This window comes from Aedes aegypti, chromosome 1, assembly GCF_002204515.2.
Source record: "Aedes aegypti strain LVP_AGWG chromosome 1, AaegL5.0 Primary Assembly, whole genome shotgun sequence".
NCBI lineage: Eukaryota > Metazoa > Arthropoda > Insecta > Diptera > Culicidae > Aedes > Aedes aegypti.
Window position 1 is genome coordinate 115,232,438 of NC_035107.1, and position 27,121 is coordinate 115,259,558.

Here is a 27,121-nt window from a genome sequence, read left to right on the forward strand (position 1 = left end):
AGTGGAAGTTGACTTCTCCATGGGATCTGCTCACCCATTTCGCCAGATTTGGAATAAGGCGATAAGTCCACCTTCCCTTCTCAGCGGTATCCCACTCGCGTTGCCATTTCACCATCGTGTCGGCTCGGGCTCCTTAAAGCACGTTCTCTTGCTCAGCGAAATTTCTCTTTTCAGATCGGCTTTCGCCGCCCTCAGTGTTACTCTTCTCTCTTCCCTCTCGCTATCGGTTTTGGCTCTTTGCATCCGTCTCCTGGCTTGGAGGCATCTTTTGCGGAGGTTGCCAAGTGTCTCATTCCACCAGTATACCGGACGACGTCTGTATTTCGGCTTGACCTTCCGTGGCATGGTAATGTCGCATGCTCGTACCAGCGCAGCCGTTAACTCCTCCGATCTCAAGTTCAGAACCTGCTCTTCTCTTCTGAGGGCTTCCACGAAAAGCTCTTCGTTGAAACGGTTCGTTTTCCACATCTGCTCATGAGGTGTGCTCGCTCTCTGTGAGCATTGTGTTCTTCCACCAATTCTATACCGGACCTCCTGATGATCGCTATGAGTGTACCCATCGCAGACTCTCCAGTTCAGGCTTCCCATCAACACAGGACTACAGAAAGTGATGTCGATTATTGATTCCCGGCCATCTCTACGGTAGGTGCTGGTTGTTCCTTCGTTACCCAAGTCTACGTCCAGCCTTGCCAGCGCTTCTAGTAGACAACGCCCTCTTGGGTTGGTGAGACGGCTGCCCCACTCAACTGCCCAAGCATTGAAGTCGCCAGCGATGACGACTGGTCTCCGGTCGGCTAGCTTATCGGTTAGCTCGTCCAGCATCTCGTTGAACTGGTCCAATGTCCAGCGGGGGGGTGCGTAGCAGCTACACACGTACACATCGTTAAGCTTTGCAATAACGAAGCCTTCGTCCGCCTGGAACACTATTTCCTGGATAGGATACCTCCCCATCGTCCAGATTGCCGCTGTCTTCGCCTTATCAGCGATCCAGTTACCGTTTCCAGCTGGTACTCGATACGGCTCGGCAAGGATAGCTACGTCGCACTTTGATTCCGATACGGACTTCCACAGCAGCTGTTGCGCTGTGTCACAGTGGTTGAGGTTTAGCTGAGTTACCTCCACTGCGGTTTAGAATTTCTCGCTCGCTTGAAGGCCGGACACTTAGGGCCTCCCGTCGCGTGTCTGTTGCGACTTTTGTCCTTGCAGATCAAGCACCTTTGCTGATTGTTGCAATCCTGCGCCTTGTGACCTTCGTCGCCACACCATCTACAGAGCTTACTTCTGTCTGGTCCTTCGCAGTTCCGTGCCAGGTGGCCGTATTCCAGGCACCTGTAGCATCCCTCCGGTCTCTGGGAGATCTTCAGTGGACATACTGAACAACCGACCCGAATTTTCCCGACTTCCAGCGCTTTGTTGGCTGCGTCTACTGGGAGCTTTATCGACGCCGCCTGTGTTCCAAGTGGTGCTCTTCTTAGCCGTACTGTCATCTGCACCGTTTCCAGATCGCACTGCTTCTTTATGGCGGTCCTCACTTCCTCTTCGGTGGTGATCCAATCCAGATCCCGCAATTGGAGTGTCACTTCAGGGCACATGGCCTTCACCTGCACCTTTTCGCCCATGACTCTCTCTGTTAGCTCTTTGTATGTCGAGCTTTTGTTCACCGAGTCTTTTTTTAGCTCGATGAGCATGTCTCCCGTCTGGGTGCGTCTGATATTCTGAACGTCGGCACCAAACTCCTTTAGTTGAGGGCCCGTCTTCATGGCCCGCAAGACTTCAGCATAAGTGTCCTCGCTAGTTTTGACGACAACAGCTTCGCATTTTGCCTTCTTCCTGATTGGCCTTTGCTTTCTGGCACTCTCCTGTTTGCCTCTCTTCTTCTTGTTCCGGACCTCTTGCCATGGGATATCGCCAGGTCCCCCACTGAGCACTTCATCCACCGGTTTTGGATTTGCATTTTTCGGCTTCTTGGATACAGCCTGTCTTTCGTCTCCTGATGACGACCTATGTCTTTTAGGGGTGAAACTTGGCGTAGTTCCTATTCCCGCTGACCTTTCTTTCCCCTTGCTATCTTTCCGAGGGGCTATGCCGGTTTTTTTCCGGCTGCACTACCGCAGCTGCCATGGCCTTTTTGGTCGCCGCTAACTCGGTTTAAACAGCTTCAATCCTCTGCATCACTTTCCTCCAGTCCTTGACGGCGGATCCGAGGGTTCCTTGAATCCTTGCCACGAGGTCCTTAATGTCTTTGTGCACGTTGTGCCTCTTATCGACGAATTCCCGAAGCTCATCTACGACGGTTTTCGCCGCTTCCACCTTCGATTGCCTCGGGGGTAACTTCCACGCACTTTGCAGCTGATGTTGCTGCTGTCTCTCACGCTGCTCATGCTCACTTTGCGACTTATCCCGCCGATCCTGTTCACGCGTTCGCTGCTCGTGCAACTCATCTTCGCCCTGCTGGTGTTCCAGCTGCTGCTGTTCCAGCTCCTGCTGTTGGCATTGCTTCGGTGGCGACCTCGGCAAGCCACTTTTTGCGAACGGATTCGCTGCTTCACCTACGTTGATGTTGTTCACTTCCATGCTTAAGGGTCCCCCCTCCAAGCCGCTATCTCCACCCGTCGTAAGTAGTCGTCCTTGTGATCCCATGGGTATCTTTGCTTGCAGTGAGGTCCACGCGAGGGCTGACACGGTCCTTCATGGGGTACCGGGTTCAGAGCCAGATCGACGCTAGTCAGGAATATCCATCTGAGCCTACTGAGGTTTTGCCCGACATTTGCATGCAAGCGCGTCACTGTGAAGCGGTGAGAATTTATGTTCATGTCCCCACCACCTTTTCCAAGCGAAGTCTCGAAGCGTGCGTGGCGTGACGACGCAAAACGGCGCGCATTCGTGAAAAACAGATCCATCATAAACTTTTATCAATAATTTTTCATCGCTGGCACCTTCTCGTAGGTAGTACCTACACCGAGCAGCCGATTGAGTGGCATCAAAAAATAACACCGAGAGCAAGTTGACGCCGAACTTTGATCGTAAAACTAATAGCGCGCGGCTTCCACCGAAAAGCATACATATGTTATTTATGGGCTTGGGAAGGGGTACACATTTCCGCGTTGTGCGAGCAAAAAATTATCAATTATCAGTTATTACCCACGTGGCGTTACGGCGTCAAAGTACCGTCAAGGAGAGAGCATCGCGGTCGTAACTGGAGGCATATAAGGGTTCGACGTGCGTGTCGATTTTTGTTAGATCGTTCTTTCATTACTTGCGAAGTGGCGGAAAGATGTGTCAACACCAACATTGAAACGAGGAGATAAAAGCCTTTTATGGCATCTGAACTGCCAATCTGTGCGTTGCTCTTCTGAGGGGGAAACGGTTCGGCTTATGAGTTGTGCATTTAAAAAATTGAATCGTCGAAACATTGTCTAGACAAAAATCATTCCCAATTAAAGTTTTGTTGTATGTGGATCGATAAATCTAATTGAGATAATAATAATTGTTTGATAAAAGTTGGGATTTTAGGGATTTTTAGAAAAAAATTCACATGAAAAATTATATTGGTACCCACATTTGGGGAAGAGTAGCGAAACCGTTTTTGATTTGTAGCCACGGATGTTATCACGAGCCTAAGAGAGCTCCTTAAGCTCAGAGTTGTTGGTCGTTACATTTGTCCTTATAGATTTCCAAACTGCTAAAGATTGGGCATCGACAAAGCCTGCTTTGACAAATATCTTGAGCAATGTTGTTTCTGCATACATTTTACCTTTTACCGCATACAAATTTCAAGCTCGCTTAACACCGTCCATACGAAAATTGTTTCTATACATTTCTATTTCTTGACAGTGAAACAAATAGTTCATTATTGCTTTCCTGTATAAAGAAGTTCATACATTGTGCTTACTTCACACGTGAAGAAACAATCTTCAAGTGTCCGACATGAAAGCTAGCGCATCTCACCTTCCTCGAAGAGCCGTAGACACATTTCACGTTTTATCACCATATTCCATTATCATTTTCCATAAATCATGAAACGTTCCTTCCGTGAATGGTTCCATTTTTGAAACCATCTTCCGCCCCACCCTACCCCCATATCACGTGTGACCCATCACGCCGCTTCCCATTTCCGGAAAACAATTTTACCCGAAGATGATGATGACGACGATCATCATCTCGGATTCTCTTACGCGATGGGTATCCCCAGACTGACGACCGACCGACCGACGCACAATGGTCGGAAAAAAGTGAAGTTTGGCCAAAACTATTTTTATCGCCTTAATCGATGAAATATGTAATCTGAATATGTTATTTGGCGTTTTTGTTGTTTCAGAAGGGGTTATTCACAAATTACGTAACTCTGAAAAAAAGTTTTTTTTAAATTAAAATTGTTATCAAACTGAACTGAAAGCACAAATTTTGTTTATATTTGATTGAGTTTGATCAAAATGTGTATGAATAGTGGTTAAATATATTTTAAATAAACTTTGTATGAAAAATATCATCAAAATATATGTAAAATATTGAATTATTCAAATAGCTCTAACTTGCAAATCAGCAAATTTCTGCAAAAATTTTAAAGGTTTTTTGTAAGATCTAAGGATGCTTTTTGATGTGCAATATTCGAACTGGCGGCGACATGACGCGACAAGAGTTGTTTTTCATATTCAAAATCACCAAAATTACAAAAGTGTAATATTGAATAGTATTAAAACTTAAACCAAATATTTTTTTCCATCCTCATGCTTGATAAAAGTGTTGAACCATAAGCTTTCAGATAGTGGGTAACTTTGGGGAAATATTGCATTCCTTAATTATAAATTATGTGCTTTATTTTATTGTTACATTTTTCAATTTTTTGACTTCAGCTGGTTTGCAGTCATGAAAATCATAGAAATTTAAATTTTAGTTCAATTTCAATTAAGGATCATAATAATATAACACATGAGGTATATTTTAAAACTAAAAAAATCATGAAAATCTCAAAAAAGTTTTTGGTAGTTTTGGCCGCCCCTTTATATGGAGCCCGACCATTGTGTGACGGCAGCATCTGCGTGTACACTTCTGGAAGAAAGGAAGAGCATAGGTCTCTCGAACGCGCGAACAATAATAATCATAATCGTAAATAAGACAACAAAAAGGGACGCCGGACGGCGACCCACAATTGTTGTTGCTGAAGTTGAATCCCCCGCTTTCGGGTACAAAAGAACGACGGCGGCAGCAGTAATGGTTACACTGCGATAACGACCGGATGTTCATTTTCGTTGTTCCAAGAAACGGAACAAGTCAAATGGTACAGCGCTCTTACGATGGGTGCAGTAGATCTACTGTTTAGGGGTATGCAATATGCAATTTTCCATTCAACATCGCGAAAACGAAATTTCGCGGACCACCACAGAATCCAATGAGGCAACATTAGGGGGAGATCCCCCAGTACCGGATACTTAAGCCATTAAATTCATAATTCGAAAAATATTGGTTTTATGAGATCCTGTTACGCGTTTATAAAAAACATTATCATTTATTTAGCATACAAACATAAATTTCAAAATATAAATTTGAATTTTGACATTACATATTAAAAATGTATTCTAGTACCAAACTGTTCAATCATAAAAGGTGGCTCCCAATACCGGACACAGTTTAGAAATGGCTCTATTTCTGCAGATTCATACGTTATCGAATGTTAAACTCCAGGAATAGTATTTCACAGCCAATTTAATACAAGTGCAACATTTACAATTTGAGCTTTACTTTATTTTTTACTTTATTTGAGCGGTGCTTCTTCCAGGTTGCATTGAGAAAACAGTACACCTCTCACGTCGTTTTCTGTTATGACCTCGTCCAGTTCTCTACATTCGATCACTGCCTCCTGGGATAAGGCTCTTATACCTGCCTCTTTGCCTAGCGACTTCCCGACAAGCTCTCGGCAGTCTGAACGATTGATCGACGGATTTTTTTTTTTTGAACTCAAAGAGCATATCTCCTTTCTGGGTGCGCCTCGTTCTCACCACGTTTCCACCCACCTCTTTCATCACTGGATCCTCCCTCACTCTCCTGAGAGTCGCCGCGTAGACTGAAGACTCTATTTTGGGTATATTCACATTTTTTTGGTTGTCATAAAATAACATTCTAACAAAAATGCTGTTTTTCATACGTTTTTTGGCTCACAATTTCTTCAAACATTTATCGTTTAGGCAAGCTTAGGCAAGAAGAATCTTCTTAAACCGATTCCTTAGTCTTAAACCCGCGCTTGAGCAAGATATCTCCGCGGGGAGTGGCGGGGATCGATTTGTACGGTATAAAGCACGGTGCTCCCCTGACCGTTATTGTCAGAAAAAAATCTCCATCAAAACTGTGCTCACCAGTCGTTTTCTATAGGTAAGTTGCATGTCTGTGCAAAATTTAAAAAAAAATCGTAGGGCCCGTTTTGATGTTATGCCTTTAAGTCTACTTATTCAAAGTGTAACGTTCCGTTCTGTTACGCTAAGCAAACGGCTTACGCGCCACCTTCCAATAAGAAGGACCGTTAGCTCTTTCTAATTACCCGGCATGAAACTACCCTCTCAGGGCAGGTCACCTAGTTAATGAGAATCGATGTCGCACTAAAACAACCCAAACGTCTCCAAAAACTAACCAGAACCAATTCCAAAATCTTCAAAACAACCGAAACCGAAAATAAATTCAGAAATTAACCAATGGGGGAAATACTTATTCACTAAAAGAACCCAAACACCAATCTTAAATCTAGCCAAAAACCAATTCGTGACGTAATAAACTAGTGGAGTAATCTAACTAATCTAGAAGTAAGTTTATTTAAATCAAACATTCAATCCGAAGTTACTTTATTTGATAAAAATTTAAATTTATCGAGTTCAAATCGATTGCCTTAACTTTAACGAGTAAATATTTATTTAAATTCAAACAAGCCTAATCCCTACTGTGACGTCACGATTTAATTCAATTTTGAATTTATGTATGAGCAAATTCTTATTTACTATAGTCAGATCTGACCTTTTCTTCTCGGCGACAATCCCTCGTCGGTTGTCCCATGCGGTTTACCGATTGCAAAACTTCCAATAGCTGTGGGTCAAACTTACTCCATCGACCGGTAAAACCACCATGTGATTCGCGCGTCGGCGTCGCATAAGGGGTAAAGGCGTCCCCTTGTAGTGGAGTGGAGAGCTTTGGAACGGTGCTCACGCCGGACGTCTTATTGGCGAGCGAAATGTCACACGAGCTTCGAAACGTTGGTAGCCGATGTTACACAGCAATTCGGATCGGTGGCGTTCTCGGGAACTCACAGCCTCTTGGTGGCGGCCGATTGTAGTCCCAGCCGTATCCGAGGGTGGGCTTCCGATTTGTACTAGCCCAGATTAGCCGCCCACGTTGATTGGGCAAGGAGAGCCTATTCAACGCGGATTTTCACTTAATTTGCTCACTTATTATTCAAATTAGGCTTACCTGAATTATTATTAATCGAAACTCACAAAATATCAGGCACTTATCACAATAATCCAATTTTACTCGAAAAATTCAAATATCTAAACGATCAACAGAAAAAACACAAATTACTAAATTAAAACACTGAAATAAATCTAAAATTCCCGAAAACTTACTACGAATTTAGTTTAAAATCGAACTCACTACTCAAAAACTGACTTGAATGATCTTTAAATAACTTTAGAAATCACTCCGACAACTTGCGATCTATTCGCTTTGACGCACTCCACTATAATGAGAGAAAAATCGCGATCCAGACTTAAAAAAGGGTTGAGCTAATTTAGATGAACGCAATTTCCACCCGAATGCGTACAAAGGTTGTACTATTGTTTTCTTTCAAATTGGCTAATTTGGGAATTTTCATATTAGCCCATCGGCGCAATTTAGTAGGAGCGACGAGAGAAATTCTGGTCAATTCTCTAAGACGCAATAGATTTGAATTTCCGAAATATTTCTTTAGTTCGTTTCAATGAACATAGGTGGCGTCTTGTTTGGTTGGTGTTCGGACTAAACTTGAAGCTATGCTGTCAGTTTGCGACATTCACGACGAACTCTAGTATACATAACAAATACAAACAAATTTTATCAATGAGAACGAAAACTCCGAATAGGGTTCTAAATGACGTTACAAAAGGAAATTATAGAAATTTAAACGAACTTTCATTGGCCGTGATTATCAGAAGAAATATACCATCAAAATTTGATTCAAAGATGGTTTATTTAGTTATTTCTAACCTCTTGGTGATGTTTTGAATGAACAAATAGACAGAAATTTGGAGTTACGCCCTTTTTAAGATGTAACTATTGAAAACACTAATTTTAAATAGATTAATCGAGCATTCTAATACCGTTGAGCATGTTCAAATGTTTTCAATGACACATTGCACTTACATGCTACAAAAGTCTTTCACTATCAACTGATGTTTCATAGGCTCAAGTGCTTTAAGGCATTACGGAGCTAATTTCATCATGTAACCAAATCAGTACTTGTAGCACAATATTCTGGTGAATCAACATGGTGCACCCAAGTACTCACGATTCAGATTATTTTACATGATACTGATTACTATCTGTTGTATATCGAAGTAAAGCTTACGTCAAGAAGTACTTCACGAGTTAAGTTTGGTTTGGTTTTGACTTTATTAACGAGATTTTTAGCCCTGGGCTAGTTCATCTCGGGACCAACGGCTTTACTTCCCTTCCCTTCCGAGTTAAGTTTTCAGTTATGGGTAGCAGTGTATGCAATATAATAAAATTAGCTTCCAAAGTATGTTTTTTTTCGTTTGTGAAGGGTCATAGCAGCTTGTGTGTCTACTTAACAAGCACAGTTCGCTATCGAAAAAGAAACTTACAAAAATACATATAAATCTTCAGTTTGTGTAGGATTCAAACCACATTATGGTAGGTAGACCAGCAGGTAATCAACAAGGCCACAGAACTATTTACGATTTTCCGGTAATCAAAACTGAAATTTACGTAGAATCCATGAACAACTCAATTTTTATCATATTTAATATATCTTTTTTAAAAATATACCCCTTAATTTTGAATTCCATTACCCGGAATAACTGAAGAATATACCAGTTCCAGTTCCAAGAATGGCATAACTTCGAATTCCATTACCACGGGACAATGTCATTCAAGGGGACAATAGCATTTAGCGTAACAGTGCGTTCAGTGTGATGAAACTCGGGTTAAAGTAATTCGGGCTTTTGGAATCGGTAGTTGCTGGTTAGCCGAAAACCACGATCATAAATAATTAAACAAGCACTTCTCAAGCGAGTTTAGATAGTTAAGAAAGACATGTAACATTAAGCTCTGCAAGTGTTATGATTTTGAAATCAATAAAACCAAATAATAACGCATTTTTCTTACTTCTCTTAAGCTTATTTTAAGTACTGAGGTTTTCTCTTCACTAGTTAGCTTGAGAATGAGTTAATACAATTCGTTCACTATTGTATTTATCCAGGGCGTTTATGTGTTTGTGTAATCGAAAAAACCGGAAAACTCAAAGGAAAAATTGTAGATTTGTGAAAATCTAAATGTAGTAATGTATGCTAAAAATGATCACAAAAGTATTGACAGTGGTCTAGAGTTCTATAGTTTGGCCAATAATCCATTGCTCAGCGATTGAAGTTTAAGTTCTAGGGTAGTACAAAGCTAGCCAGAACAGCCGAAGGGGTAGCTAGTTGGGCTATAACAATATTTTTTGAATAATAATAATGTCACATAAAATGGCTCCGTAATGCCTTAAAGCACTTGAGCCTTTGAAAAAATATTCAATTGTGAAAGATTTTGGTGACATGTAAGTGCATTGTGTCATTAAAATTATTTGAACATCCTTATCGGTATTCTTCTTCTTCTTCTTTCTGGCGTTACGTCCCCACTGGGACAGAGCCTGCTTCTCAACTGAGAGCTTACTATGCCAATGACCATTTTGATGGAGATTTTTTTTCTGATAATAACAGTGAGGGGAGCACCGTGAAGCAACTCTTCTTTAACTATTTGAGGTACCTAACAATAAGTATTAGTTTATAAAGGTTAACGACAATTGAATATAAATTTGCATTCGAAGATGTTAAATCTATATGAGAATGAGTTATTGACCAGAAAATAATATGCTGCAACCCAAATTTGCACGGGTTTTGGTGAAAATTGATTAGTTGAGTTTTGAAGCAAAAATTTAGGTTTTTGGACATGTGCACCTATTTAACGTCCTAAAACAAGCTAATTCATTGGGTTTAGGAAATAGAGTGCTCTTTATTTGTCTCGTCTTCAGTTTTTATAAAATTACATTTTTCACATAATCAGTACATGGATAATCAAAGATAATCGAATACAAATATGGAAAGTCTATCTAACTCGGCGTCAGGGCGTTACTTTGACAACCGTTTGTCGTACGGTCTTCTGATTGGTTCGTCGGCGTCGGCATGGATTAGTTAGACAAGGAAAATAGAATTAAACGTCGCGTCGTTCTGTTCTGTTGAGTACTTGAGAGAAAGTTTAGAATGCAAGAGCGAAACATATAAAAGATAATAAGAAAGAGAATGTGGTGAGTTACCATATGGTGTGATTTAAGTTAATCGGAACGTGAGAGTCGATGGATGTGTCAATGGATGTTTATTACTTTATTAGTGGGTCACTGGGTATGTCGTCGTTCGCTAAGTGAGAACTAGAACGGAGAGTAAGAATGCTGTGTAATGTAAACGCGATGTAGTTGAGCTGTTATGGTTTGAGTGGCATTGAAAGATACGGGTTGCATATGCATTGCTAAGCTATGAGAAATGGTTTCGAATAGTATGATGGGGAATAAATTATGCACTCTTCTGGTAAGGATGTTTGGACTTGAAGGGTTTTGAAATGTTATCATGTAAGATGGTTTGGAGATCGTCGTTCGTCACCTAAGTACAGTCACCCCACAGTTATGGATAGCACACAGATATGGATCAAAGTTGCATTAAAACGGGAATATCTTCTCAAATATAGTTGGAATTACCCAAAACACATTTTACCTACGTGAACCATACACACTTAAACAGACACTCTGAGTTCGGTAATTTTTTTACCGTTTTGAATCGGTGATCTAATAAAATACAAATTGATCGGTAATCAGCTGCCTGTTTGCCGAAAACTGTAAAGAATATTGCTGATTTTCGGTGATTTTATCCAGATTTACCGATTACGGTAATTAATTTTACCGACGAATCAGCAAATAAGCCTCATCACTGATGTCGGTAAAACAGAGAGCTGAAATTTCGGTAAACAATGCCGTTGATTACCGAATTTCGGTAATGTAGCAGCAAGAAACGTCAAATTCTCCATGATAGTTTTCTTCCGACTGGCTTTGTTGATTGAAGTGAGGTTTTCGATTTCGGGTGTTTAGTATTATTAGAGTATGGAACAAGTGCAAGAATAACACGAGGTAAGGTTATGGAGATTTTCCGTAAGAAACACAAATTTCTTGTATTGCAATTCATACATCTACAGTGCTGCTTTCGTTATTTTTTCGTCGCAGGTTATGTTACTGGACTGGTTCATAGCAATGATCACGCCGAAACCAGAACACCAGAAACATGAAACAAATACACTGCATGATCCAGATCTGCTCTTGGAAGTTGCTGTTGAGAACCATCCCTTTAGAAGCTTTAAACCAACCGGAAATGCAACGAACTGCGATGTGCCACCGTGCAGTTTTTTTGCGTCGATCGCGAAATGGAGCATGAACAGAATCTGAATTTGTATCTGATTAATATCAATACCATGGCGTTCCAAGTGAAAAATAAATATTCCACTTTCTAAATTTTTATTATGTGTTTAGCCTATAATATCAAAACAGTGCGTGAAACTGTAAATATAAACATCACAGATTTTTTGTGGCCAGGCGTCGAGTTTCAATTTACAGATCTCCGGTAAACTGAATTACAATGCAGGCTTATTTTATTCGGTAAACTTTACCGATCCATTGGTAATTTTGACAGTTATTTTTGCTCATCCAAATTACCGATTGATTGGTAAAATTCTAGTTTACCGAACGCATTACCGACCGTTCAGCTGTTGAGATTTCGGTAAATAAATTACCGAAGTCGGTAATTTCTTCTAAGTGTGTAAATCTATATAGCATCGCAATCAATTATAATATGCTTAAGCATATTTTTCCGTCTGTAGGAAATAAAATGTTAACCGTATTGCCAGAAACGTTGATTCATAACTGTGGGGCTATGAAAACCATACCACAGTTATAAATCAACGATAAGACGATTCCGAAACAAACGCCAAAACGTATGCTTTCACTAACACCCCATTCGTTTTCCTCGCAGATAAATTGCTGTTATAGTGTTTTGATCAACAATATGAGTCGATTTGATCCATAATAAGGATCCTCCTCACCCATTGATTCACATCTGTGGGATGGACATCGTTTGAAATTTCTATCGAAATTGATACTTTTTCGTAAATAATCGGGAATTCTAAGGTGTATTCTCAAAAACAAATATATTCTGCAGTGTCAGGAAGGTAGTTTTGTTTTGTACAGCGTCACCATGATTTTTAATCACATATTGTTCTGAAAAATAACCCTTAGTTGATCGATAGCTGTGGGGTGACTGTAGTTCTGTTTGGAGCAATTCAAAAGTATGGGAAAATCGTCAGTTGCGTATAGCACAGTCCGAACATGTAGACAAACATATTTATTTTTCAATTCTCGTACGTATTCTCAACTATCTGATATATGATGAATGTTTGACTTTGTTTTTGAACTAAAAACTAAGTTGGGAAATGGGGTTTATGCCAGCAATTTGAAAATCTGGACCAATGTGCGCTGATAGGGTTTATCTCTCACTTGTCCCGTTTGGTGGGGTTACTGTCCATACAACAAGAAGTTACTCAACAGTATATGTAATAATTCGATGATTTATTCAAATCAACCCCGCATGCATATAACACCTGAACAAAACGGAGGATGCAATCATTTAATTGATGAGCTCCTTTGCATAAAACGCCACTTTATGAGTGTATTTGTACATTTTGCTTCTTTCCGTATTCTTGTACAAAATAAGTCGAAACAATCCGTTGCAGCTTTCTAATCATTATTTGATTCATAAATTAGGTCGCAACACAGTTTAGTTTGCGATCTGTACACTCGCATTTTACGTAATTTTTTTGTCATATGAGAAGGCACGTATATTGCCTTTACTTCTGTACGTATAAGGTCCTTTTGATATCTTATAGTGAAGTTTTGCACATATATACATCGGTTTTGCTTATTTTCCCCGAATGCAATTTCCAAACATGTCATTTCCCCGAGCCCCTGTTTCCCGAATGACCCGTTTTCCCTAAAATTGATGCAGTTGAAAAAGGTGCAGTAATTATCTTCAGTGAAGGTTGTGAACTAAAAAGAATCATAGGCAATTAAAAGAATGAGATATTTTGTAATTCTTGATCGAACACATACTGCCATACTCGTGTTGGTCTTGATAGTATAATATAAGAGTCCTTGTAACGACATAACGACGGAATCGCGACAATTTTTCGTCGCTGTCGCTGAAAAAATCGTTTTGATTTGGAGGTGTTTTAATTCAAAAGGTGATTAAAAATATATATCGCATACCCTTACTACCGTTGGCCATTTTGGGTTCGAATCATACACACGCATGCATGTACGCATTCACATTTTATAGAAAACAGAGATGAGATGTTTAGTGTCTTGATTTCTGATGTTTGGGTTTTATGGGAATTCTTAAAGAGAAGGTTTTCAACACAGATCTACGATTAGAGACATGTCCCCATCCTGATTTCACCACGCCCGTTTGAAATTAATTTAAAATTGAATAAACGATAAATATTCTGCGCATCTTTGATCATATTTTTTACATTTTTAGTAGCATCGATTCGAAACGCGTCAATAGTAGTTGGGAGCAAACGGTTCGACAGCTGCTAGCCTGTCTAAAAAACATTGAATCGTTCCACTTTTTTTTTCCTCGGCATAATCTGGCGTTCATCAGTAGCAAAATCAAACCAGACGAGAGCACCCAACTTTAGAGTCCAATATTGATCTACGAGGGCGTGCTTGACTACAGCAGCGGACCCTCAATTCAGCCTAGTGAGTGGGCGGAAAGCTTGATTGGCGGCGATTCTCCGCGGCGGGTCGACAATGGCACTCAACAGCTCTTCAGCATCCGATTGCAAAATTAAGCGGTTTTCGGAAAATCAATAAAATGCTTTCAATATCGGTTTTTCTTTCTTTCGAGTTTACACAGGTACGGGTTGGCGATAAAAAAAGAGGGATATTGAATTTGATAAAACGTTTTATCGGATAGCAATAGTGCTGGATAGGCTATTTTTTTTTTTAGAATGCTCTGATAAAGGTTTGCTCGGAGTATGCAATTAAGTTATTTTCGTTCTGTTAGCAAGGGAGAGCATTCAAATATTTGCAGTTCAAAGTTTTTCAATGAAATTTATTTCAACTTTGAATGAAAAATTCGTTTGGATCAATTCAATCAGAAGGATTGGAAGAGTCAGAATATTGACTATGCCCTTGATTTCGTAGGTGGAACCTATAACAATTTTCATTCCTCGTTCAAAGATTGCTTGATAATTTAACTGGGTCACGATACTTAACAAACTTATATTGATCCTTCTAAGGTAATCATTTTTTTTCTATCTTTATTAACGAGAGTTTTAGCCCTGGGCTAGTTCATCTCGGGACCAACGGCTTTACTTCCCTTCCGAAGGAAGTCGTCACTGAAATTTTTAGTGACTATCTCGGGGATGGGATTCGATCCCAGGTCCTCGGCGTGAGAGGCGTGTGTTCTAACCACTACACCAGGTCCGTCCCCACTCAGGTAATCATTTGAATTTTGTCACTTCGCACCACCAATCCTCAAAATTAATTTTGGCATTTTGCTAATGACCAGAAAGCAGATAATAAATCGAATGTGAATGTGTATTATGATAGGATTCCAATTTGTTTCATGAATTGAATAGTTATTTTGTATCATGTGTTGTAACTATGTGCGTTTCATCACGCACAGAGCGAACACATTGATCCAAAATGAGTGAATGCGCTTAAAATTTTATATACCTACGGCCCCTCAATCCCTCAAAATTTTCCTCCGCTTGGAATCAACACAAATAACTGAGCGCAAAAAATGGCACCGAAGTGGATTGATTAGTTTTAATAACACGGGCAAGCGGAATTATCGCAATATGTGCAAATGTGTCATGGAGAGGGTAGGGATCATCGACAAGGAGTGGGTTGTTGCTCATTTGCAATGCAACACAATAATCGCAAATAGCAATCACAACCACCACCAGCAAGCAACTGGCGTACTAATGTGTCAGCTCAGAACAAATAAAAAACAGTACAGTCACTCCACAGTTATGAATCAATTGAGAGTCACTTTTCAGAAGACAATGTGATAAAAAATTACACTTTTTATCTCAAGCACCAAAATACCACTATTTACTTAACTAAGGGTTGCTGAATCGATTAGCGTTTTCAAAAATATCGTAGCACGTCTAGTTTTTGAAATATTGGCTGTTGAAAATGAAAATTTTAACTATTTCCGCCAAGTTTGCCTGCTTGCATGGTAAATTACAGAATTCAAACTTCATGTATATAAAAATTCTTATCAACAAAGATCATAATACTTTCGATGCTCAAAAGTTATTTTTTGATGGCTAAGAAAAGTATTGTGATTTGCCATGTAAAAGAAGCGAAGGATTTCATATAGAGCATGTTGAAAAAATTGATTTTATCTAAATTTAATCGTGCGATTTCAACCAAATTATATCTGATTAGATCACAAATAGTTTGATAATAATACTTAAAATTTCATGTAAACATCAATGAAACCAGTGTTTCATGCAACTTTGGCGACCTGTAGTTCAAAATTGTGACATGCATTTCTGAGAACGGCATCGGATTCAGGAACGCCACAACTATTAGAGAAATTCTTTGTTTAATCCAAAACTGATCCATAACTTTGGAGCCGACAGTACGGCACGTCGAAAGCCAACAAATTATGTGCTGCGCTTTTTGTATCGTTTTTATCGTGGGTGTCCTTACTGCGAATGGGTTTCAATTTATTTCGCTGGTGGTAGCAATGCATTGTGATGTGTGCAAAGAAAAAAAAGTTCTGATTGGAATTGGATGGCTCTAATGTAGGGTTATTTTTTTTGCGGAGGCGATTGAATGCCGACTTTTGCGCACATTATTTCATTGTCATGAGTTTCAATTATTTGCTGATGTGACCCGCGGGGTATTTGCTGGTTTGCATCTGTTTACGCGACAAAACGTCTGAATAGCGCTGTCGTTCATTCATACGGGGGAAAAATAGGTTGTGCTACTTTTCCCCGAACGTCGGTTCCCCGAACACCAGTACCCCGAATGTCAATTTCCCGAATATCCCGTTTCCCCGAAAAGCCCATTTCCCCGAAAAGTTTTTGGCACTCATTTTTGTCATAACTTTATACATTTCAGGGGAGTGAACGTACTGGTCATCTGATATGCATCCTTCGATTGTCCGACTTTTCCCCGAACGCAATCTCCTCGAATGACGTTTCCCCGAATGTATTATTTCCCCGAAAATTATTTTCCCGAATGTACCATTTCCCCGAAAAAATCGTAATGTAATTCTGACACCTATTCATGATCCTGCTGCCAAAAAGTACTTAACATGCTAGATGATGTAAGACTAGATGAAATTTTATTAGTTTGCTATAATATCGATGTGTTTAAAGTAGCAGATGTTCAAAATAAATTGCCACGGGCATTGGACTCAACACAACTTTTTTTTTGTGATAGCCTGATGAAAAAAGCGAGCACATGATAGGCAGTTTCATTGGAAGCGGTATCTATGGATACCGATATGGATATAAATACCGATACATTTGGCTTATGGACATTTGGCCGAATGAACATTCGGCTTAGTTTTGCCTTCTTAAAATAATAGGCTGTTCTTTATATTGATACTGTTCCAATATTTAGTGGCACTTAGCTGATAATAATTCAATTTGAATTTTCCTTTCTTTTGATAATAAGCTGTTCTTTCACATTATTTCGCACGATTACGCAGAGATGCCATATTAGGCCAAACGTCGTTATGCCATATATCTGCTAGGTTAAACGTAATTATACTTAGTGACAGTAGCTAGGTGAGTTCATTTACCACACAGTTAAGCCTCGAGTCTTCCTTCTAAATATATTTAAAAGACAACATGCTTCTTTATTGATTTACTGACAATCAATATAAGTTTACCAAACAGTAATAGCATATAATTACCAGGAAAAAATCTAAATAAAGTTTCGAAAGTTCTGTTAATTTTTATTGATATATTTATGTATAAAGAACATCATTCTAATATAAGAAGGGCAAATTTCTGATGAAATCAGCACTGCCGTGAATTGCAAGTCAGTCCCACCTGCATTTTCGTCAAAATTGAGTTGAGTTCAGTTATCAACATATCTTCCAATGCTCTTTCAGCTGCACTAATGAGATAATATAATTTGTTCTGTAAAATGAGGAAAAAATACCAAACTGGATTGTCCCATATCAGTCTCACTACAGATATTTGCACCGTATAGCACAAAAGGAACCGCGTTTTGATCATCTCTATATTTTTTTCAGAAAGATATCGTAGTGAAAAGCAAATTGTGAAAGTTTCCTCTGGAATTTGTTGAATCATATATCATATGGAAAACGAGTTTGGAAATTTCACATTCCATTTTCTCAATGCCTACTTTTTACAGATGGTACTGGCTTGTGATTCACGGCAGAGTACCAGTTGCAAGCAGAACAATAATAATACAGCAAAGCTTCAAAGAACTGCCTACGATGATAAGAAGGCGAGACTAGCTTTTAAATTATCAACTATTTTTATGCCACGATTATTAGACCAGTAATATAAGGAATTATTTATAAAATTAAAAAAAAAACAAGCCTTTTTTACGTTATAAATTGTAGTTCAAAGAAAATCAACCATCTGCTTTCGTTTTGAGAAACAGAAACTACTAACGCGGAAGTAATGATCGAACGATAGCTTGAACCCGGTGTGCTGAACTGTCAAATGCGTCTCAAATCAACTTAGTGACTCATTTATTATTTCTAAGTTTTCACGCAGTCTTCAATGCATCTCATTTGTGTCACGTCTTTGAATCCTGCAAACTTTTTGCAACCGGTCAAACTTTATTTCATAATTCTGCCGTTTCCAGTTCAGCCAGATGTTATTCAGATGTACACCCGATTCGATAACATCGAGAAATGTGTTACTTTTTTTCGCACGGTTTTTGAAATTTTGAACTGAAAACTTTTTTTTGCACGGTACGCATCCCTCGTGCAAAAACAGAATCGGGTGTATTATGTTCGGACAAACAACATCAAGCATCAGCTTTATCCATCTCTAGAATATTCTGTCAAAACCTACCTTCTATATTTTATGCATTTTTATTACGATCCTTAGGATAATCAAATTTGAATACCGAACTTCAAATTTTAACATGTTTTTGAAAGCAGACATGCCAGTAAAAACTGTCATCGATTTCCAATCCATGTATCACATTTTTCGGTTTAAATCATTCATAAGAGAATCATTCGTTTGAAAAGATTAGCAAATGTGCTGAATATAGTCTATTACACCGATAATAAAAAAAAATGAATGATAAATGTCTTTGGGAAAAGCTTTCGGGGAAACAGTACATTCGGGGAAATAGTTCATTCGGGGAAATGGTTTTCGGGAGAAAATCCTTCGGGAAAATTTGATTCGGGGTAATGGTTTTCGGGGAAATGTCGGACAATCGCATCCTTCTTTATTTGATTGGCGGTTCTTATGAGTTTAACCGTCCTCAGCATTTTTGGCAACATGTGTAAAGTCGTGAATGACTAAATACCTCCTTCTTTTGATTGGTTATCGTTCTTTCTACCTAATCATTCTGCCACTAAAAACGATTATAGCACCTATTAGAACTGCTACACTTTTCGGGGAAACGGGTCATTCGGGAAACTGGCGTTCGGGGAAACGAGTCATTCGGGGAACTGGCGTTCGGGGAACCGACATTCGGGGAAAAGCAGCACAATCGAAAAAATAACTACGAGGCGTTTAATTGCTGATGCCTGACTAATAGTGCGTAGTCGAATGTTATAATTTGACAGATTTCTTGTCTCACCTGTTTAAAATGCGAGAAATAATAGGACAAAGAGAGAGCTTCTGATCTATGAATGTTACTTTGATTTCAAAATTTACTTTTTCACTTCACTTTACTACAGGCAGGTTTGCACCTTTTGAATTTTCAACTGACAAACACATTGACTGGATATGTTGAAAATTGTCCCACGGCAGTTAAATCCGGCTTCCCATATAACACCTAGCGCAATGCCACACTGAAACCGGCTGTGCATTCTTCTTCTTGGCTTTAACGTCCTCACTGGGACAGAGCCTGCTTCTTAGCGTAGTGTTCTGTTAAATACTTCCACAGTTATTAACTGGGAGCTTTTTTTTTGCCAAAGTTGCCATTTCGCATTCGAATATCGTGTGACAGGTACGATGATACTCTATGCCCAGGGGAGTCAAGGAAATTCCCATTACGAAAAGATCCTGGATCGATCGGGTATCGAACCCAGACATCTTCAGCATAGCTTTGCTTTGTAGCCGAGGACTTTAACCACTCGGCTAAGGAAGGCCCCAAACTGCACCGGCTGTGTATGTGCACTTCAATTACGCTCTTGACGTTTTCTCGCTCTGTGCGTAGAGTGTGCAAACACAGTCTGCCTGTGGTTTTGCTTTTGCGTGTTGAGCAGACTGCCTTTTCATCTACCTCGACTTCTCTGTCTCCTCATCGTCGTTCATCCTCTTCTTCCCTTCTCGATGCCTTCTCCTCCTGACTTCCCCTGGTTACGGAGGTTGTCATCAGTACCGGTTGGGGAGACGTTCGCACTGATGGTGCCCCGACTACCGGCGGCTATCGCAGGGGAGATCTTCGTTCTGTTTCTTCGCCAGGCTGACTCGAGTGCCGAGGTCGGTCAAACAATTCCTCTAGTTTCTCTGCAAGATAGACGTTTTCTCCATCACCTAATTGTTCGCTAGTTTCCTTACCATCGCTTACCATATTGTTTACCATTCTGTCTGCATTGAAGTCCTGTCCGAAAGCAGCCGCCACTGCCGTGCTTCGTTCGATATTGAACCTCGGGCAATCGAAGACAACGTGTTCCGGCGTTTCCTCTCTCTCACTACACTCGGGACAGAATGGTGACAGCGCATGGCCGAACCGATACAAATACTGTTTGAAGCAACCTTGACCTGGCAGGAACTGTGTCAGGTGGAAGTTCACTTTGCCATGCTCCCTGTTTACCCAGATCGACACATTCGGGATGAGTATGTGGGTCCACTTACCTTACTCAGAGGCAACCCATTCTTGCTGCCACTTGACCAACGCCAATTTCCTTATGCATACTGCCTCCGACGATATTGTTCTGTATGCGCTTGCTACTCTCATGGCCATGGACCGGAACGTGCCGTTGAGCTTGTCCCGATTGCGCTTGGTTTGCAGTGCTGCACCCCAGGCCGAACTCCGTATCTCAGTATTGACGATGAAACTCCAGCTAGAAGACGACTCCTATTGCTTCTCGGAACATGAGCGTTCGGCATGATGTTTGTAAGTGCATGGGTCGCCTTCTCACATGCATAGTCTACGTGGCTGTTGAAGTTTATCTGAGTTATTCTGCCTCAATTATAACATGTGTGCTACTAGGGTACCGTTTGTGGTATCACTGGCGATCTCTGCATCTTTCCGCTCCTTGCGAATACTACCGCGTCTTCGTTCCCTTCACTAGATTCTCCATCCAAATCGATTATTTGCTACATTCGATTGGGTCCCCCCTTCGGGCCGCTATCTCTACTCGTTGTATATAGTCGCCTCTCGTGATCCCATGGTTGTCTATGCAAGCAGGGAGGCCATGCTAGAGTTGACACAATCCTTCATGGGGGTTGTGTTCAGAGCCGGATCGGCGTAAGTCAGGAATGTTACATCTGAGCCTACTACTCACCGAGGTTGGTGACGAGTTTCAAACGTACACGAAGGCCTGCCAAGGTTTTTTTCAGGACGGAGGCAGTTTCCTCATAGTCCTATTCGCCGTTTCAAGTTGGTGTCACCCTTCTTTACTCAGGGAACAGTACATTACGCTGCCAGCCCACGACTGTTAGTCGACGTATCTATTCCGTAATCCGTGTCCTGCCCGTTGTTCTGCGTTGTGACCTGTATACCATAATCAGGATTTTACTGGCATCCATCCTAATGTGCCGGTTGGCACTCCAGAGGGCTAAGGTACTTTGAAAGCGGTACCAGGTCGCTTGTTTAGGGTTACTTGCAGATATGTGGTTTGTTGTAGAGATTCACCAGAGCCCACTGATGAACCCCCGCCACATCCTAGGTAGACCATGCTTGAGCCCCTGGTCAGATGGACCAGACACTAGGGTTGGGCTTATTTTCAAAAATCTTCCGTAGTCAGGATTTACAAAGTGGAAAATGATCATCGGTCCCAAAATAACATCCTGTGAAAATATGAAATTTTTTGGTGAAGGTTTAGAGGTGGCGCAAGAGGCGTAAGTGCAATTTCCCCATTTTATTGAACTCTGAAAAAATTTGGTATGCTTTTCAGCTTGTTTTGGTAATTTTAGAACCCTTTAGGGCAAAAAATCACCTCAAAATTGCGATATCTCCACTCCTTTAGATGGTATTTGACGAAATATATTTTATACATGCGATTTTTGGCCCTTGTATAGGTTACGCTGACTGATTAATATGAACCCGAATAAGCATATGAATAGCTGGGGAGGGTTCCTATGCAAGTAGAATGGAACAAAGAGCAAAGAAGGATAAGAGAAAGAACAAAGGACACAGAAGAATGTAAGGTGGGGTGAGCTGAACAAGGGAAGGTGTAACTGATGATATTATATTAGAATGAACTACGGAACCGTGAAAATATCTCGGTTGGATGTATGAGATGTGATCATATGCAAGTTCAACACTAATTTTGTATTTTAGAATGCCCGTTTGATATAACTCCAGCAATTTCTTTTATAATCTGAAAAAAATTACAGAGGGGCCTAAGCCAATACAGGCTCAAAATCCGTACACTTCACACAGGAGTTTTATATGAAATAGAAGAGTTTAGGTTCATTTCATAGGTGGGTCAAAAATTGGTGCTCTTCCCCTACTTGAAGAAACATTGCTCGAAATATTTCTGAAGTAGGTAATATTAAATAGAAGTCAATATAATCATCGTTTTCTACTGGAACTTTTCTCCATTGCGTAAAATCGAAATTTAACAAGATTCCTCAGTTACACTCAACACATCACTAGTTTCACCCTCCCAACTGTTTAACCCACCCCACCTTACATTCTTCTGTGTCCTTTGTTCTTTCTCTCATTCTTCTTTGCTCTTTGCTCCTTTTTACAGCATGGGAACTCTCCCCAGCTAATCATATGCTTATTCGGGTTCATAGTAATCAGCCAGCGTAACCTACACAAGGGCCAAAAATCGCATGCATAAATGTATTTCGTCAAATATCATCTAAAGGAGTAGAGATATCTCAATTTTGAGGTAATTTTTTGCCCTAAAGGGTTCTAAAATTACCAAAACAAGCTGAAAAGCATACCAAATTTTTTCAGAGTTCACTAAAATGGGAAAATTGCACTTACGCCCTTTGCGCCACCTCTAAACCTTCACCGAAAATTTTCATTTTTTCACAGGATGTTATTTTGGGACCGATGATCATTTTCCACTTTGTAAATCCTGACTACGGAAGATTTTTGGAAATAAGCCCCACCCTAACCAGACACCCGAAGGAAGTACTAAAAGTGGTACTCCATACGGCTGTATGCTTCGCTTGGAAAGGGTAAGAATCCCAAGCTCCCACCTGGCACCCCCTTACTCTAGCTGATGTCAGAAGGACAACAGTGCCCAGGTTGCACTACCAGCTAAGTACGCAACCCTTAGCTGGCGGTCTTTGTCATCGTTAAACCCGTGGAAGCGTGAGGTAGGGGCTTGTGTGGACCAGAGCTATGTTGGACGCTCCTTCCTGGTTGTCGACTCACAATTTTGCAACCCATCCTCTGTTTGGTGTCGATCAGTGTGTGTGACCACGTGTTATATTCGCTGACACTTTCTCATTCTGATCAACTATGCCGCTATGACTGTCATCAGCAGTCTTCGATAGGGGGCCCTATTGAGCTTGCCCGTTTTCAACAACACTGCCTCAAGACGCTGCGCCTATGCATTAGAGACATCTGGATGTTTTAGCCGCGTTATATTGAACCAAAGCAGGCATCGGTACCCTACAACGTTGATGACAGATAGTTTTGGGCACAAAGTTTACCATTTTCAGTTAGTAGTCGGAATCAATATTGGCATCACTATAGATTCTGATGTCAGCTGTATCGGAAGGTGCCTTCCATCAATCAAAACGTGGTTGATTCGCTGTTCTAACTGCTGTAAATTTTCATCGGCTTCAATTTCTGGTCAACTTGACCATCTAGATTAATACAATTTCTATTTTTCACCTTCATACATAGCGATAACAAACGAAACTCAACTTCAGCAAAATAAAAAAGGCATACATAAGTTACTTAATTTAAAAAATATTCATGCGGAACCACAGTTAGCATTATGTAGCTAATAGATTCTAGAGCCATCGTTGAACGATGGTAGCTATCATCCATGGAACACTTGGTTCAGTGTAACCTGTTTTATTGAAAACTATTACATTGCAATGCATTGGAAACGTCAGCAACGCCAATAATACCCAACAGAGATTTTTTTCCATTCCATTTTACGACAATGCGCCAATCATGCAACGGGTGAAACCCATTGATTGCCGGGTATTGGCCGAACGTCAGTTTCGGCTATGCAGCTTTATGCTCTGTTCCGTTCTGTTCTCGCACACCGGTTGACCATTTGTTATGTAAATAAAATTTTAAACCTGTCAACGATGGACACCAGCACCATTTTTGCCCACGGTGGGTGTTTGTTTTCGGTTGAGGGAAAATAAATTGAAATTAATTCCGAGCGGTTGTTTTATTTTACCTTGATAAATAAACCGATGCAGGTGTGTGGAGTGCGACAAAGGACATAAAAGAGATGATTTTGGATGGTTATTATTATTGTTATGGAAAATAATGGCGACGAATTGGACGAGGCAGTCTGCAATGGCGCATGAAATAAATAAATTCTCGTAAAGATGCACGGTAGGTACTGAAAGCCGAAAGCACTTCAAGCTCCACAACAAGTCACAATTAATTAACCTTTAATTTGTTCAGTCAATCCATCGCGATGTTTGGGCTCATCATTTTTACTGTATAGGTTTCATCTGATTCATTAAGTTTAAACATAAGTGTGTGTGTGATCTCTCTTAACCTGTAAATACTCAGATCGATCTCATTTTGCTAAAAAGTATTATAACTTGGTGTTTTTTTTATATATATATTTACATGTACAATTCTTTTGAATACGGAAATTTTCAGCATCTCCCATAATCTACATGTTTTTAGAATTGAGGTCTGCCATTTTTACTTACTTCAAACTCATGAGTATATTGGAGGCCTTACGATAACCCTGCGGTCTTGATTGAATTTAAAATAAATAAAAATAAATTGTTTATCTGTGTTCAGAGGAAAAAAAATACGTTAAGGTAATTTATACAACTAATCCCCATGATTTAAAAAAAGTTGTGACAGAACAATATTGATGACTGTTCATTTTATAAAGTGAACACTTTGGACATGCAATATCTTTTTAATTTATCAATGAAATTGAAATCGGTTTTCTGTACATCGTTCGACTAATATTGTACAATGCTGTGGTAATAAAAAAGTTAACAAAATAATATAATTTCACACTAATAAGGCACAACGTTTAGAACGGTCGATTTTTGGAGGTTATCAAAATCAAGGATTATTGAAAATCGGCAGGAAAATTCGACAATTTATATTTTTTATTTTCAAAAAATGGTTGTACTTAGAAAGCATCATCAATTAGAAGCTTGCTAAAAAATATCAAGTTATTTTTGGAGAAGCAATTTTGCAGATATCATAAAATTATTTTTTATCAATTTTTTTTAAAGAAAAATATCTTAAATTTAAATGGAACTGATATGAGTAGAATTTTAAGGTTTAAAGTACGTCCAGACGGAAGTAATAATAAAGTATTTATAATAAAAATAACTTACGCCTTCATAGAGTTGCTGATTTAGTCCCCACGTCATATTTTAAGCACAATAGAAAAACAAATAATTTATTTTCAGAAGACCACTCAAAGCACAATGACAATCATCAAGATTGGGAACACTGCTTGAATTAAATCAAATTTATTTTGCATATTGCATGCAGAATGTGTTATTCTGAGACTACCTATCAAAATATTTTGAGAAAAACGCTTACAGTTTGCTCTAGATCGATAAACATGCGTATATAATTTTAAAAGTATGGGATTTTTCAATAAAACGACCATAAAGAGTAAATTTGGTACTCAAGAATGCGGTTAAAACTCAAGATTTTGCTTTTTTTTATCTATCTTCTATATAAATAAAAATGGAATGGTGTTTGTATGTCACGAAATGGCTTACGAACGGGTCAACGGATTTGAATGATTTTTTCTCCGTTTTGTTCGTCAAGGGTTCCGACGTGTTTGTGTGTATGAAAATCCCAGGATATTCACCGGGAAAGTTGGAAAAACGAGCGCGAACGAAACTGTCATTTTGAATGGGACGATCAAAAGCGTTTTTCAACAGCCTACTTGATGGCAAGACGAAGTTTGCCGGGATCACTAGTACATACCGTTTTGATTCATATTACGGACACATAAGGTCTCAGTGAAGTATAACCCAGCTTGGACCATACAAAATAAATCATTCTGTATGTTTTTTAGCGTTATCGAGCGTCGGAAGCCCTTAACTTTCGAATGGTGGGTAAAGAATACGCGTCCGCAACTTGAATAATTTTAAATAAATCAAAACGTGTGGCCTTTTCATGATTCTTATTCCGGACGCTCCCTCACTTTTGCCTCATATTCCGGACGCTTTGATTCGAATTACGGACAGCTCATGATAATCATTAATGGAACAGTCAAATCATCAATTGAAATCGTTCAACCACTTAAGAGACGTCTAAGGTAGTTGGGCATTGTAAATTTACAATGATATTTATGGAAAAAACCTAATAAAACGAGCCTCGAAAATGAGAACTTTTGGACGGCGAAAATTGAAACATTTCGTGTGAAATGTTTCCCATACAAACGAGAGTGTCCGGAATTTGAAGCTGTCCGTAATATGAATCAAAACGGTATATAGTTTCTTCAGTAATCTAAACCAGTTTTGAACACGCTTATTACTTTACTTTTTTGCTGGTAGTAAAAAGATGGTGTATCAGCAAATTTGACCTTAAGGAATGGATCACTAAAGTGACTTAGCGTCAGGAACTGATGGAATATTATTGATGTTTTTAAAAGCTCTACCTTAAGTTGAATAGTAAAGGATACCAACATACAATTTGTTCATTAAATTTAGGATTTTTTTCATGCGAAAAATAATGCTTAAACTTGACGAACTGTTTTTCTTAGGAGTTTTTGCAAAAACTATTTAGTTCTTCAACCGAAAGCATTTTGTAAGTTTCTGTATTTTCATAACATTGTAGAATAATAGTTGAACGATACACAGAAAACCGTTTACGATTTCATCAATAAATAAAAAAGATATAGCATAAACAAGGTGTCCACTTTATAAAATGAACAGTCCTTAGAAAGTTATAGCAATTTTAGCAAAGTGAGATCCTCCTGAGTATATGTGTTGATTATATTTACACAAAAAAGCAATAATCATATTTCCATTTTACTTCTAATGTTCAAATATCTGCTTTTTCTCTCTAATTACAGTTTCCAGGCCGAGGTGGCTTCGATAGCAGCTACTCTGGAAGCGGAGCAAGTCGGGGGCGTTCGAGGGTAAGTACAATCGCTATCTCAAGCAGTTCAATTGAATCAATTTCATCTAAAGTACATGTCTTGTTTGGCAAGAGCCAGAAGAAAAATCGAACGGGTAAATGTTTGTTGAATCCATGAAATTATTGATTCACCAAAAAACACCAAACCGC

General features: G+C 39.6%; 1 protein-coding gene across 9 annotated transcripts in view; it reads left to right on the plus strand.

Annotated features, from left to right (window-relative positions):
* LOC5569251 (disintegrin and metalloproteinase domain-containing protein 12) overlaps positions 1 to 27,121 on the plus strand; it is a 1,070,169-nt gene that overhangs the window by 384,336 nt on the left and 658,712 nt on the right. For all 9 annotated transcript variants that reach the window (XM_021845745.1, XM_021845753.1, XM_021845751.1 and 6 more), the window contains exon 4: positions 26,907 to 26,972. In XM_021845745.1, the coding sequence (XP_021701437.1) occupies positions 26,907 to 26,972 (66 nt within the window). The remainder of the gene's footprint in view (positions 1 to 26,906; positions 26,973 to 27,121) is intronic.